Source organism: Numida meleagris, chromosome 5 (assembly GCF_002078875.1).
Source record: "Numida meleagris isolate 19003 breed g44 Domestic line chromosome 5, NumMel1.0, whole genome shotgun sequence".
NCBI lineage: Eukaryota > Metazoa > Chordata > Aves > Galliformes > Numididae > Numida > Numida meleagris.
In genome coordinates, this window is record NC_034413.1 from 23,638,928 (window position 1) to 23,654,033 (window position 15,106).

General features: G+C 45.9%; 1 protein-coding gene across 1 annotated transcript; it reads left to right on the plus strand.

Annotated features, from left to right (window-relative positions):
* Positions 4,652-12,295, plus strand: PPIF (peptidylprolyl isomerase F). Its single transcript, XM_021398395.1, has 6 exons — positions 4,652-4,891; positions 6,262-6,292; positions 7,099-7,187; positions 9,544-9,640; positions 10,422-10,497; positions 10,942-12,295. The coding sequence occupies exons 1-6, from the start codon at positions 4,706-4,708 to the stop codon at positions 11,075-11,077; spliced, it is 615 nt and encodes a 204-aa protein (XP_021254070.1). The 5' UTR covers positions 4,652-4,705; the 3' UTR covers positions 11,078-12,295.

Genomic DNA, 15,106 nt, shown 5'->3' on the forward strand with positions numbered 1-15,106 from the left:
TTTTGGTTTTTTTTTTTAATTGAACTGGTCAAATGCTAGAAAAAGCCAAATATTTTCAAAGCACTCTGACTGTTAGGATTGTCCTCTTTTTTTTTTCTTCATTTAGTTTCTAAAAACTATTGAAGAAGTACCCCACACTTAAGTAATAGAACTCTGGAGCTGAAGTTTTAATGCACAAGTAAATTGAGACCAATTTTCACCAGCTATTCTATTTCAAGTTTATAATCGATGCTTATTTCTCCTTGATTGCTGTTTCTTTATTTCTCAGAATGCGCTTTCTGTATATCCTTAAGATGTGCAAAATCAGCAGATTTTGGACTTTCCATGTGCACTTCTCACTAGCTGTCCTACTTCCGTTGCTTCACAATAAATCATATTTTGCTTACAGATTTCCTTTCTAAATTATGAATGATGGTCCTCTGTGAGGAAGCATTATTTTCATATTGCCCCTACCAAACTGATGGCAAAATTTAGAGGAGCGACACTGGAACAGGATCAGAAGTTTAGGAAAGCTGGACTCCTGTCTCCATTAGATGCTAATAAAAATTCTTACCCTGAGATTTTAAGTATTTCACCAAACATTTCATTATCCAAAAATGACTTCTTCAGTTGTAAATGTGACAGACATTAATTTGCACTTGACGACTCACTAGCTCAGTTGGAGCAATGGAACATTGCGTATTCAGGTGATTGTCGTATGCAGTTATGTCATCTAAGTATGTCATCAATTCTCACGCTAGCTAATGCACTAATGCTTATGGTTAGCAGTCCCTTCTGTAGTGAAACTGCACAGAATTAGAAAGGAATCAGAAAGACAGCATTGGGAAGATGTTTCCAGAATTGTTAATTGGAAAATTTGGTGGAATCTTTTAGCCATTACATGTGTGAAGCTTAATTTCTGGATGATTCTTGTACAAATCAGTGGCTAACACTATATTTTTAGTGTTCAACTTTTGTTGTGAAGTTGTACAACCAAAAACGAGGTGTCTCAAAAGTATGATTATTGTTAGAATCAGTTTAGTGGTGACAGAATAGTTCGTCCTGTACAAGGTACAGAGGAAGCTGTTACCTCGAAGAGTCATCATTCAGATTGACACACATGACAAATTCAAGGAATATTCAAGGCTCTTCCAGGTTGATGATTAATGCAGGGCACTTATGGAACAGAGTAGAGGAGAAGAAGGGTCACAAACATATGACAAAATAAGAAAAATAATTAGGTAGAAAGCTGCTAAATACTCTGAAGAGGAACAGAAAGGAGGTCAATTTGAACCAAAGAACTATGAGAAAATTATTCCAGAAATTCAAGTACTAAAGTGGGGAAGGAGCATTAAAACCGCTTAGCTGGGAGTCTGTTGTGCCGCCGGTGAGGAGCTGCCTGGGACCATGGGTACGGCACCTCACTGCCTGTACCTCTGTAAACACTCTGACCATGTCCCTCTTGAGTGGCAACTAAGATTCACTTCTAAAACACACCTCAGCCTAGAATGTCACATTACCACCCTGACAGTCTTAAAATGTTAAGTGTGATGTTCTTTCCCTTTGTTCTACTGATTGCATTCTTCTAGTGTTCTTGGCAGTGACTGTAGGATGCATCAGTACTCCTCTGGTTTTGGTTTTACGCCGTGAGATGGGACCCAGGCAGCAGAGTCATGCAGTGAGAGGAAAGGTCCCACAGGAGCTGGTCGAGGTGGGTGAGTCAGTGGTTGGTTTCCAGCTGCACCAGTGTTGTGAGAGCCTCCCAGAGCAGCCTGGGAGACATGCTGCTGCTGACCTCCACTCCCTGCAAAAAAAAGCTGCTACAGGATGTTTGAGCTAAGTATTTCCTGAGCAATTCCATTTTCAGTAGCAGCATGCCAGCCCCCAGACTCATCTTACTCGTTCAAAATAAAGTAGCATGACGAACCAGTTCTGAAAGTAGTTCAGACACTTTTACCTTATTACCTGCTCCTCAAACCAGAGATGGCATTTCGCAGGTAAGCAAACTGAACTGACTCCTGTAGATTGCAGTTCCTGTGTTACAACTGAAATGTCTGTGTTTTGAAACACAGGAGGACTCCCGTAGTATTTGCCATCCCTTAGTAGCTTCACCGACAGGTATGCAAGGCACCTGCACAACCACCTACAGACATGGCCAACCTGGACCTTCTGATGCCTTCCCACTTGGAAAGAGCTGCATTTCTTCTGCAGCTTAGAAACATTCACTTGGAATGTCCCAAATGCCTTGCCAGCCCGCTGTGAACTCTCCATAAATGTTCCTCAAGCACTCAGGTGGGGCATGAGCAGCCAGGCACCTGAGCACCGCACGACCCCACGTGTGAGCACTGTGCTTCCACACATTATGCAGGGTGGCTGAGTAATGAATTCCAGGCAAGCAAGGTCACTCCTAACTTCTGAAAGGAAAATGCTAATCACAGCTGTAAGGAGCGTGAGAGGATTGAGGCTTTTCTTGTACGACAATTTGTCGGTAATTAGTATGAAGTCATGTGGGGAAACTCCCCCTTTATGTACATGGTGTACTGCAGAGAAGTTCACGTTGCAAGCTGGGTTACTTCATTTTCCTAAAATGAAACCTTGATCAGAGAAAACATTTATTAGCATTATTTTCTTATCTATACATGTAACTGAGTGGCTACTCTATGCCCTTCATGCACTTGTACGATCTAATTTCTCGTTGCAGTTGCTCAGTATAATGGAAAGGTCTTTCACCATCTCTCCAGCTCTAGTCCCCATTCATAAATAAATGTACGTCACAGACAACAGCATAAAAATCCTTCCCTCCTCTCAGCTTATCTTCCAGTGTAGCCAAAACCTTGAAGAAAAGAACTGATTGCAATGGGACCCTCAGCACTGGCACCATGCTGCTTCTGGCTGCACCAAAGGCTCCCCTACCTGCTGTACCGCTCCCCGTCCTTATCCCACAGGGCTCAGAGTGCCTGGCAATCCTTGGGATCTAACAGTGAGCAGATCTTCACACAGGTCTGTTCAGTACTCCTCTAAAACCATCTCACGTCATGCAGCTAGCTCTCAGCCTCGTGTTCTCGTGATCCAGGGTGGATCACGACTTTACAGACTTTTTACAGAACATTTTTTCTGCCTTTCTTGGAAAATGACCCCCCTATAACTCCCAAGTTCTTAACATCCCATCTGTACAAGTTTCAATTCACTGATTGTGCAGGGGTAGAATATGACAGGTGGCTTAGTGGCTTTGTTCCATAAGACTCGAGATAATAATTTAGCCTATCTTCCCAAATAAAACACTACTGTGAAAGAAAACAAGTTGTTCTGCTTCTCACAGAGCAGTAAGCATGAGGGAGTGCATTGCTTGGCCTACCCAAGACACCTGAGAACTCTGAGCAAAACAGCTCAGAGTGTGAAGTGAAGTCAACGCTTTCTGCTGATCTTTTGTCTTGTTTATTAAATAATGAGCCCTTCGGGGCCAGAGCTGTCTCTCATTATGGGTACGCACAAAACCTGACACCCAAGTGCTCATTCTGGTTTGTGCTTCTAGTGGCTCCTACAATTAAAACAACACTAGAAAGAGTGTTTGTTGTTTTTGTGGTCACCAGAGAATAAGCAGATTGACAGACTCAAGGCTAGGTGAAATGAACTATTTCCCAAAATGGACTTGTGGCTGAGAGGATAAAAGGCAACTAGAAATGCATGCTGATGGGGCTACTGTTAAACAAACCCCCAGTAAATCACCTTATGGCAGCTGGTGCTCACTGTACAAAAACCAGATGATATGCAGTTTCACGTGCAGTAGGAGTTCTTCCCTGTGTGCTTTCCTGGTCAGGGCTGCAGGGATCCATCCCCTGCTCAGCTGCTCCTGCTGTCACTGCCCTGCTGCTGCAGTGAAGCTCTCGCTGCCTCATCGCTAGTGTTCGGCCTGTGATGCTTGTGAATCTTGGAGACAGGTAAATTCTTTTCGTCTATGATAGATCACAGATAACAGATGCATTTTCTAAAGCTCATACTTCATCTTTCATTTCCCTCTGTAATCTCCCTTAAAGCCCACAACACTCTACACAGTGTTACCGGGCACATCTGAGAGACCTGCAAGTCGCTGTTCGCTCCCCACGCCCTATCTCTTGCTTAGGATAGGTTGCTGTTTTGTTAGTGTTATATGCTGCCTTCACAGTATCACCTGGCATTTATAATCGAGCAGACGTGGGTCTGAAAACTACGCAGAGCACTGCAAAGGTGGTAAGGCTGGGCCCACCTCCTGAGGTGCCAGAGGAGCGGTACTCAAAGCAATCCCCGGTGCGCTGGTCAGCGGGCGGCCTCCAGCTCTGTGCCAGAGACGTGCCCGTGCTCCGAGGTAGGAGCCCAGCGCAGGGCGCTAAGGGAACGCCGTCCCGGGACTCTGCGCTTGGGGCCCTGAGCTCTGTGCTCACGGCAGGGCGCGACGGCCGCCTTCCTGAGGTGAGCGGCACCGATTAAGTCACTTTCAGCCGTTGTTCTCACTGATAACAGAAAGCTTAAACGGGACCGAAAGTCCACCGCGCCCCGCAAGGAACACCAACCGCGCCGCAAATCCGCCGCTCAGCCTGCCCTCGGTCACTGCCCGGCGCCGGATGGCCCCACGGCGGCTGCGCGGGGACAGCCAATAGCCGCGGCGGCCCCGGCGGCGCTGCGGAGCAGATAAAAGGCGGCGGCGGCGGCACCGCCGGGTTCGTACGGCCGCGCTGCCCGCCACGTGCCGATGCTGGCGCTGAGCGCCGCCCGCCGCTTGCTGCGCCCACCCGGGGAGCTGCTGCCGCCGGGGCTCGCCTGCGTGCGAGCGGTCGGAGCCCGCGGCTGCAGCTCGGATGGAGCGGGCCCGCGGAACCCGCTGGTGTACTTGGACGTGGGCGCCGACAACCAACCGCTGGGGCGCGTCGTGCTGGAGGTAGGCGGGGCGGGGAGCGCGGCGGCGGCCGGCACGGCGGGCCGCAAGGTCACGGGAGGCGGCGGGAGCTCGGGGCCGAGCTCGGGGAGGGAGGCGAGTGGCGAAGGCGCTCCCGGACGCGCGGCGAGCAGCGGTCAGGGCGGGCTGCGGCGCCGGGCTCCGCTTTCGCTCGGGAGCGCCCGTCTGCCGCCACCGAGGCGGAACGCGGTGCCAGCCCCGTGCCTCTGCCGCCCCTTCTCGCGGGCCTTCCGCGCTGGGTTCTCAGCGTTCGGATCCTTGCGGTTCCGCCCCGTCTCAGTTCCCCCTGCTAAGCAAACTGACGGGTATGCGCGGTTCGGCCCAGGCCGGAGGCGAGCTCGGCAGCCAGCCTGCACCGCCCTTACCGTTAGGAGCGCGGGGCTCAGCCGCGCACACGAGCCCCCTGTGGGTGGGCGGCGGCGTGCACCCCGGCAGCAGAAGCGCGAGCAAGGCCGGCTCCGGGCTAGGCGTGCCGCAGCGGTAACTGCTGCGTGGCCGAGTGAAGGGGCAGCGTGCCCGAGGACGCGCCAAGGGCACAGCTGAGCTTGGCCGTGCAGCCAGCGTGGGGCGGCTTTGGCCCCCCGTGTCCCTATGTACGTACTTAGTATGGTGCGTAGGGATGTCTCCTATGATGTGAGGCTGAAGCCCAGTTCCTTGTTCTTCGTGGAGACTGCTGGTATATAGATTAATTGCATGCTTACATTTGAGATAGTCAGAGGTAAAAGTACTGCTGTACAAGTTCCTTTTTCGTCAGTAAGATGTAGTGAACATCTAGGTGTTTTATTACATAACCTGAATGCCATCTTTATCTTACGTTGCTTTTTCTAGGTGGCATATAGCACTTGCATTCAGGATTAGTAAAAAGATGTGTAGCAATCACAGTCAGAAGTTCTTGCCTGTAACGTATGTGGATGTGATGTCATGAGTCAGTTTTGATAAGCAATTTTTGTTCTTCTTTTTCCTTTCTGTAGGGTTTCACAGATGGCTCTGTGCTGGGAGAGCTTACTGCTCTGGTTGTACCAATGGGGCTTTGATCCTTGGGATCCTTCTTAGGGGTTCCTCCTGGTGTTACTGTGGGTCCCTTGTAGAGATTCCTCCTGATGTTTCTGTTTTCAGAGCTGTTTTCAGATATTGCTTAGATTACTCATTATTAACTGTCACAAATTTGTATAGTGAAGGATGCTGTTCTTGCTGGCCGTGTACTTGGGCAAGCTTTAGATTTTTGGGTGGCTTGTGGTTTTGAAAATCTCATGTTTGGGTAAAAGGGTTCAGCTGAACTAGCCTGCCACACAGAGGTTTTTCTGTTATATCTAAACAGGCCAGCTGACTTCTGTATTATCTTTCTCTTACAGCTGAAAGCTGATGTCGTGCCAAAGACAGCAGGTAAGGCAGCACCTTGTGATTTTCATACTTGAAGTGGCAGGAAGAAGAATGTTCTGTTACTTTGTGGAAACCATTTCCATCACCCTTCTCCAACTGTCAAATAGGAAAATGTGCACTGAACTTTATCAGACAGTGCTATGAGTGGGGTTATAGTCTGCTACTGCTTCAGATAGTCTTTGTACAAATTACAAAATAAAATAGGACAGTCCATGTTAGGTTATCAGTGGCGAATAAAAATGTTTCAAGACAAATAACTTCCTATTAAAACCAAACCATAAAAGAAATAGGAAAGGGTAAGTGTAAGGGATGGTGTCCCTTGCATTTGGGTTCTCAGGCAGCATACAGGGTTTGTCCTCCTTGCCACTAGTTGATTTTAGAATCATAGAGTTCCTGTATTTTCCCAGGTGTTTCCTACCTGGTCTGCTTATTTCATGGATCTGAAAACTTGTAATGTTCTTTCCATTCCCAGTGGGTGAAATTTGCACAATTAATATAGAGAGCAAAGGCTTAAAATGCAAAAAATGAAACTCTTGATTCCAGAGTGATGGGGCTTAGGGCTATAGTTAAGATACAGCAGGAAACAAAAGGGCAGTGTGGGGAGAGGGCTGTGTTTGTACCCTGCTCTGAGGCAGACTTCGGGCTTTGTTTCCATAGCAGTACAGCAGAGGCTTTTTGAGGATGAAAACAATCATTTCAGTAGTACTGTCTTTTTTTTTTGGTTCATGAACTTTGGACCTAGTTAACTGTGTTTGATTCTATGATATATAATGTATGGGAACATAATGTTTTATGCTTTGTTTTTCTAGAGAACTTTAGAGCTCTTTGTACTGGTGAAAAAGGATTTGGTTATAAAGGATCCACCTTTCACAGAGTGATTCCTTCATTTATGTGCCAGGTATGTTTACTGTTCGGTTAGTTTTACTTCTGCTAGTATTATCTGTATAGTATTGATATATTTTTAGAACTAGTGAGACCAGTAGTAACATCTTAAGCATCTCTGCTCTCACTTTTGCAACTGCATTTCTGGTGGTCTTCCTGTGGCTGCTGCTTGGCACATGTTTTGTACAAATAGATGTGAATTCTGTATAGATTCACTTGTAAAGAGAAAAAGCAACCCGGCTTATATGCTTTTATAGTAGTGTACTTAAGGTGAGGCACACTTGATGACTGGCACTTGCTTGGGAGGACTGTTTGTGGGTAGAATGACAAGCAGTCTTACCTCTGAAGCCAGCTCAGAAGACAGTGTGTCCAGTCTTATGGCTTAATTTGTTCATAGTAAATATTGTGCTTCAGGGGAAGAAATAGGGAGGGGAGGATGGAGCGGGAAGCATTGGAACAAATTTGGGAGGGTGGCACACCTTAAGTAGATTGTTTTGATTTAAAAGATGCCTTTTAAAATTCTGAAGTAAAGCCTATGTTATCTTCTCCTTTTCTTAAAAAAAAAAAAAACCTTTTTGAAGCCCTTTCCCTACTGCCTTTGGAGGGTGAATAGTATTTCTGCTGCTATAGTGCACTGGATTGTGTAATTCCTGGTGATCCCCTCTTCCCTTGGGAGAAGCTCCACTTCAACAGTACTGTGTTGTAGAATGGCTTTGAAAACAACTGGAAATCAAATGGGCTTTCTCTGTTAATTGATGGCTGTGGTGGTCCTTCATCCTTGTTTGTGTTTTTGGAACAAACAGTTCTCTGAACAAGAAGCCCTCATCTTATGACCCATTTCTGCCTAAGAGGGTGGACAAGTGTTCTGTAAAGAATGTAATTTCTTGCCTTTTAAATGCAAATTCAACTTTTGTGGTGCTGACAAAGGGACAAAATTTAGCAGTCTTGCTGGGGTCATAAATAAAACAGAAATCCTATCCTCAGTTGTACCACTCTTTTGTGAAGTTTATGTAATCTGGTCTTGCTTGTCTGCACAAATGGACCTGAAATGGGGATAGAGGTGGCTGATGGTACAGTGAGATGACGACTTAACATCTGGGAGTGACTCAGTAGTCATTACAGAAGTGAAATATTGTCACGGGCTGCAATTATTTTTAAGATGAACCAAGCCATAGGCCTTTCCACGTGGTGAAATGGGGTGTTGGTGTGAGTCAGTATGCCTAATTAGAGGCAGTCATATCCAGGTGATGGTTCTGACTTGTAATTAAGATGCCTCCATACAGCACACAATATGCAAAGCATACTTCTGGGATTGCATACAGGGTTGCTGTAAGAATTGCTCAAGGTGAGAACGGGAAGATGAGTATCACTTGCAGTGCTTGTTGCATGAGTGCTGTGGGCCATTGCAGTGGTTTCTGTGAGCAGAGCCAGTGGGTTGCTGTGCATAGCGCTCAGGAGCTGCCTTTGGGAGTTGCTGTGATAGGGTTTTGATTTAGGCTTTTAGGTTTCACGTGCAATCTAAGGGAGGTGGCCACATCCATGCCAGCAAGCACATGCAGCTGAGGAAGTGTGGAGCACCTTGGATGTAGTGTGGGATACTGATGTAGATCATCTACTGATGTAGATGGCTTATGCTTTTCTGAAGAAAAATGTATGGTATAAGGATCTGACTTGTAGCTTGTTTTTATGAGGAATGACCTGTTCTGTTCTATCTTTTTATTAAAACAATAAATACAGAAGTTCCAGATTATGACTCCAAGAGATTCTGGGTGTTTTTCAGTTGTCTCTGTCAGTTCACCTATTGGTTTGCACATGCCCATCCAACTCTGCGATGCAGAGTCAGCACTGACAGGTGCCTGTGTCTGCCTGCTGAGTCAGCAGGAGCCCAGGTGGCTGCATGCTGCTGCCTTGCCGGCTCTCAGCCCTTACGCAAGAAAAGCTGTTAACAGTGAATAGTGATGATGGAGATAAGAATTAAAAAAAAAAAAAGGAGGGGGGGATGGAGACAAAATTCTCCTTGTGTGCCTGTGGTAATGTATTTGGGTGTAATATAGTTGCTTGAGAGCCTTTTAATTCTTAAAATTACTGCTGAATTTTTTCAACACATTTGGGAATAAGAATGGTAATGCAGAAAGATTGTTGTGGGAGTTAAGGACGTCAGCTGGAGAATATTAATGATATCTAGAGCAGAAATCTGTTTTTAGTTTATTCTTCATCTAGTTACATGATTTTAAATTTTCACATGACCATATTTAGGAAAACTTGATTTTTATTACTTCTAAATTAGAGCAGATGAGCATATTTTGATAGCAGCACTTCTGGTGTAAAACAATACTTGTGTGCTAGTAATATCAATACTATTTCTTTTTCAGGGTGGTGACTTTACAAACCATAATGGAACCGGTGGAAAATCAATTTATGGCAGTAGATTTCCAGATGAAAACTTCCTACTTAAGCATGTTGGACCTGGTAAATAAACATTATTTTTCTCTTCTGGTAACTGTAACCTTTGCATTGTTTTTAAAGATTTACTTGTTAGACTTTAAGCTTCTTTAGACATGTGGTGTGTGTGAGAGTTACGTAAATAGAACTGATGGTTTAACAATGTGTTGTCCCTGGCGTATGTGTTGGTGTAGACTGTATGAATGTGTCAGCCCATAATAGGTGATGTTGCTCCTTACACAATGGAACTGTGCAAAATAAGTAAAATACCAAAAACCCATAGACTTATAAATTCTACAAAGGTGGAAATACTGCTTTTTATTTCCTCTTTTGTAAGTCAGGATTTAATTTTTGCTAAGGTGATTGATTACTTTAAAAGTTAAAGCAGTCTTAAACTTCTGTCTACTTTAATACAAGCACATCCTTTTAATCTTAAATCCAGGTAAAAAATGGGAAAACTTATGCATAAAAATACCTGATTAAATCCTAAGTCTCTTTTTTGGATGGTTGCTTCCTTAGCACAAGAAACTACTGCTACTGTTGAACAACGGTAGAAGTTACCTGATATTAATTACACTCAGGACTCATCCAAATAAATATTACTACAGTTCTTGCTGTGGAAGGAAGAGAGGCTAGGCTGGAGGGAATAGCTAAAAAAAAGGAGTTGATATTAGAAATAATTTAGAAATCATTTGGAGACCATCGTGTATGTCTTCTGTCTGTCTGTGATTAGTCTAAATGTGTAGAGGAGAATGGTCTTTTCTACGGCAAACTTCTTATACTGATCTAAAAGCTACTTCTGTTCCAGGTGTTCTCTCAATGGCCAATGCAGGACCCAATACAAATGGATCTCAGTTCTTCATTTGTACTGCAAAAACAGACTGGTATGTTTTTTAGCCCAGCATATTAACCTAATGAATTGATGCTCGGATCCATAGGGGTTGTAGTTGTCGTAAGCTGTGTTTTAGTTTTTCCATTACTTGACTTATAATGGAAAATAAACAGCTTTGTGCAACTTGGCTGCTCAGTCTGGCCCACCTCACTATTCTTCTCAACATATCCTAGTTGCAGGTACAGCAACCTTACTTTCTTCTGTGCTCTGGAGTAAACTGAAAGTTGTAAGTAATGAATCTCAGTGGAATGAGGCCTTGGTCTCTTGTAACGTGTCTAATGTTCTTAGCTAAATGGCTTTCTTGTCACTAGAAGCACAATTGTTCCTTTCCTGTAATCAGAGTAGATCAGCAGGTGACAGCTATGAAGGTCTGCTGACATCCCGTCACTGAGCTATACGTTGTTGAGTACATGCACCTTTGTTATTTCTCTTCCAGGTTGGATGGAAAACACGTTGTTTTTGGGCACGTAAAGGAAGGAATGGATGTTGTGAAAAAAATTGAGAGCTTTGGTTCCAAGAATGGAAAAACCTCCAAAAAGATTGTTATTACTGACTGTGGACAGTTGTCGTAGCCTTTTGCCCTGCCATTCAGGACAACTTCAATGCTGTGAAGAATGAATCATAAAAAACATTTCTGATCCCATGAGTAGCAATATGAAGCCATATTTTCTATTTAACTTGGTCCTACTTTTATACTTGTATTGAATAATACTGATTGAATACGTAAAACATGTATGAACTAAGCTATTGTGGTAGTTGCTGCCATGCTGATTTGGCGGAGTCCTACTGCATTCTGAAAGTAGTAGCACAGTAACAGTGTGTCTGACTGTCCTACTGATAACATTCTTAATATGTGGATGCTTTGGGTGTTAGAGTTGGTGGTGGGGCTGACAGTTCAGAACTCTGTAACTGAGGGATAAATAAAATCTAAATTGTGAAATACCACATTCCCTTTAATTCCAGTAACTCCTTTTACTGTTTTATCTCACCATCATTCAGAAAAATGGTACCAACTGGTGTTTTCAAGGCTAACTACAGCAATTATGTCAAGCATTTTCTTTGTCTCAAGTCAATCCAGTAAAACTAATGTATGGTTGTGGGATTTTTAATTTTAAATTAATCTGGTTTCGTAGTCTGATCACTGTTTAAAACCAAACTATTCCTTACTTGCCTCAGCGAAGCAGCGTGGCTTCTGGGTTGAGTAGCAGCCTGCTCCCGGAGCTTTACCTGTGCAATAAGACCACAAATGAGCCAGAAGATCGTGGGATAGAGAACTTGTTTGAAGTACAGTTCTGCTCTGGAGGCCCAGTCTTGTGATGAATGCAGACAGTTCTCAAGAGATGGACTATTTTTGCACTTGGAGAATATAATCAGAGTATAGTGAGCTTGCTTGAGTGAGCAATGGGCTCTATTGCTATTTTTCTGTTACACTGGTGCTGCGAGGTCAGTTTGCCCTGGGTATCTCTTTTCGTTGTGGTTTCTTCTCATCCATCATCAACAGGAGTCAGAATTGGTCACCATGGAACTGCATGGCCAATGGGTGCAGCAAAATCGTTGTGGTTGATGCATGAGAAGGAAAGAATTTAGCTGATCAGATTCAGTTTCATTCGTAGAAACTGGTGTGTTTTTATGTGGAATCCTTGAGCAGTAACAAATGTTGGAACCTTACAGTACTGCTTCTAGAATGGGTAAAGCTGTAAACTATCCATGCTTGGGGGAAAAGCACTTGGCTGGTTTTATGTGATCATCTTCTGCTGAAGAGAAAAATAAAATGTGATAGTTCTGTTCAACTGTGAATTTACTTCCACTGCATTCTGCTACCCACGTGGGTTTTAAAATTTGCACTGCAGTTTTTTCCTACTCAGGGTTGCATTCTTGTAGGTACATGGGGAGGAGTGTGATCTTACAGAAAAATGGGATTTATGAGCTGCTTCTCTTCACTAGAGCTGTTTCATCTTTGTATCATTGTTGAATTATTAATTTGTGCTGCTTTGGCTTTTTCATCTTATACAATAATAATTTTGTGTTCTCAATTTGTATATAAAAACTAATTAAATATAGCTCTGCCATAAAAGGAAAAAGAAAAGGTTGTTCCTTTCTCATTTAAGACTGTGGACCCTTATATGAAAGTAGAAGTGTGGTGCTGAAGCCACATAAAGTTTACATGGGCGTCAGTTAGCTTTATTTAAAAAGAATCATAGAAGCATATCGGTTGGAAGGGACCCTTCGAGGTCTCCTGGCCCAACTCCCCTGCAATGAACAGGGGCATCTACAGCTAGATCAGGTGCTTAGAGCCCCATCCAGCTTGACCTTGGATGTTTCCAAGCACAGTGCCGGTGCCTTACCACCCTTACAAAGAGCTATCCAGTCTAAATCTCTCCTCTCTTAGTTTGAAACCCTTTCTCCTTGAATCTTGAAGGCGTTAGAGCTCCGGCTGCTCTCTCCCTTCCTGGGAGCCCTCGGGTGTTGCCAGCAGTGGCTTCTCCCTTTGCAGCCCTGCGCCATCTTTTGGTCGGTGTGCAGGTGGCGGCTGCAGTAGGCGCTGGGGGGCAGTGCGGCACGGCTCACGTGTGTCTCCCTTAGCCCCCTGCGTTTCGTGTGTCATCGCGGCAGCATTTCTACAGCAATGGCCTCTCCCTCGCAGCGCTGTTAGGGACAGAGGAAGGCTCTCAGGACATGTGTTTCAGCAGTGAGAGGTTACAGTGCCCGAAGTGATTTTTGGAATGGATGATGTTCAGTCCGCACCGACTGGATTCTTTCGCGGTGTGACCGCGTGGTGGCGCTGCTGCCCGCCGGCGGGGCCGGGCGGTGCGGGCCGCTCCGCGCTCACACGGAGCCGGGCGCGGCGCTCAGGGCTGTGGTGCGGGCGGGTCGTGGTGCGCGGGATGAAGGGGGCACCGGGAGCAGCGCCCGGAGCCAGGGAGTGCCAATAGACGTGCATCAAATAGCTGAGTTTGTATCGCAGAGTTGTTTCAGCAAACTCACTGATGTTTTTGTTTAGTCTCGCGTTTTAATTATGTCCCAGACTCTGCTTACATAGGTTGCTTTCGTTGGTGCTGGCCTGGGGCTGCGTGTTTGTGTTTGTAACGCCCAAATACTTTGAAGAAACAGCATCGGAGGTAGCAAATACTGTTCCCTGTTGCAATGCGTGCACTGCTGGTGGCAATGTATCCGCTGCCAGAGCCTGGAGGATGTGAATTCCTGAAACGTGCACAGATCACTTGATGTGGCCTTTCAGGGACAACAGATGCTGTGTTGCAGGCTGAGGGCTTGTGGCTGGATGGGCCCTCCCTTCTGGCTCAGAAGCAGCCAGGCCCGGGGGAGCACACCGTGGGCCACTGACAGCCGCTGCCTGCAGTGTCAGCAGCGAAGATGTCCTGGGACATCGCAGGAAACGGAACGCTGCTGATGGTTTTGACCTGAGTTCAGTGCAAGTGGGTCAGAGGTCAGCACTGAGTTGCTCATTATTTATTAGGAGGTTCAGCGAACAAAAACTTAGAATTATGTCATCGTTGGGACTGACAAAGTTAGGGCAGAACGGAGGAAAGCCCAGCAGCGCAGCGACCCCTCCCTCAGGAAGGCACCAGTGCTCTGCAGGAGAGCAGTGTTAATGGGCAGGGAACCAGGCTTCAAGCCCGCAGCCATAGCCCCGGCCATGCATCCCCACTGGGTGGACAGCTAGCTCTTCATCTGGTTTGGTGACATGCTCTGTGCTTTACTGGGTGTGAGTCCACTGCTGCTGAGTGGCACTTTGAAGCCCGGCTCTGCTGCTGGGCAGTGGTACCATGCATTGGGCTCCTGCTGTGCTGCCTGGCGCTGGGCACCTGTGTTTCTTCTGGCATACGTTGGCCTCAGCTGAGGGAGGGCGGCGGTGGGCGGATCCAGGGGCTGCAGTGTGGCTCTGGTGGTCATTGATTGTAACCACCCAAAAGAGAGCTCGGTTTGAACTACCAGTTCTTTTTACTAGCCAGAACAAAAAAAGAAAAACATGTAATGGAGGGTAAAAAAATGACTGTCTCTTTAAGACAAGGTCAGGGAGAAGTTAAAAATGTGTAGATACAGAGCTTTGCAGGGGGAAAAACTCTGTCACCATTCTCATTTTCACTCACCTCCTACTTACAATTCATCCGGGAAGGTGGGCAGAGGGACGCAGCAGCTGCTGCAATTACCGGGTGGAAATCACTTTTAGCAGCCGCAAGTACCGGGTGCTTTTCCTGCTCACCTTGGCCTCACCCCTAGCTCACTCCAGAGGTACTCTCATGCTGTGGGGCCAAATGCCACCCATCAGTCTGTCCGTCCATCCATCCATCCATCTGTCCGTCCATCCTTGCTTCTGTCCATCCATCCGTCTGAGCCATGCCCGGCAACAGGGAGCTGCTCCCCTGGGATCCAAGGCATGAGGAGGCAGCAGCTGCGTCCCTCTGCTCTGCTGCAGCCATAAATTTTGCATTAGTACTAAACAGTGCTCGCTCCAAGTGATGCAGTGCCTTGGATTCTTTTCCTGCCTGCCAAAAGTCAGTGTTTGGTTGGGATTTTATTTTTTTGGAAGAGGCTTTGCTATTAACATGATGGTTGCCAAGGCCAAACAAAGTGCAAAGTGT

What these genes read in the sequence shown, in the direction of transcription:
- PPIF (XM_021398395.1), top strand. Translation starts at nt 4,706, where the DNA reads ATGCTGGCGCTGAGCGCCGCCCGCCGCTTGCTGCGCCCACCCGGGGAG. An exon ending in TGGGGCGCGTCGTGCTGGAG is followed by an intron (nt 4,892 to 6,261) that starts GTAGGCGGGGCG and finishes TTTCTCTTACAG; the next exon opens with CTGAAAGCTGATGTCGTGCC. An exon ending in TTCCTTCATTTATGTGCCAG is followed by an intron (nt 7,188 to 9,543) that starts GTATGTTTACTG and finishes TTTCTTTTTCAG; the next exon opens with GGTGGTGACTTTACAAACCA.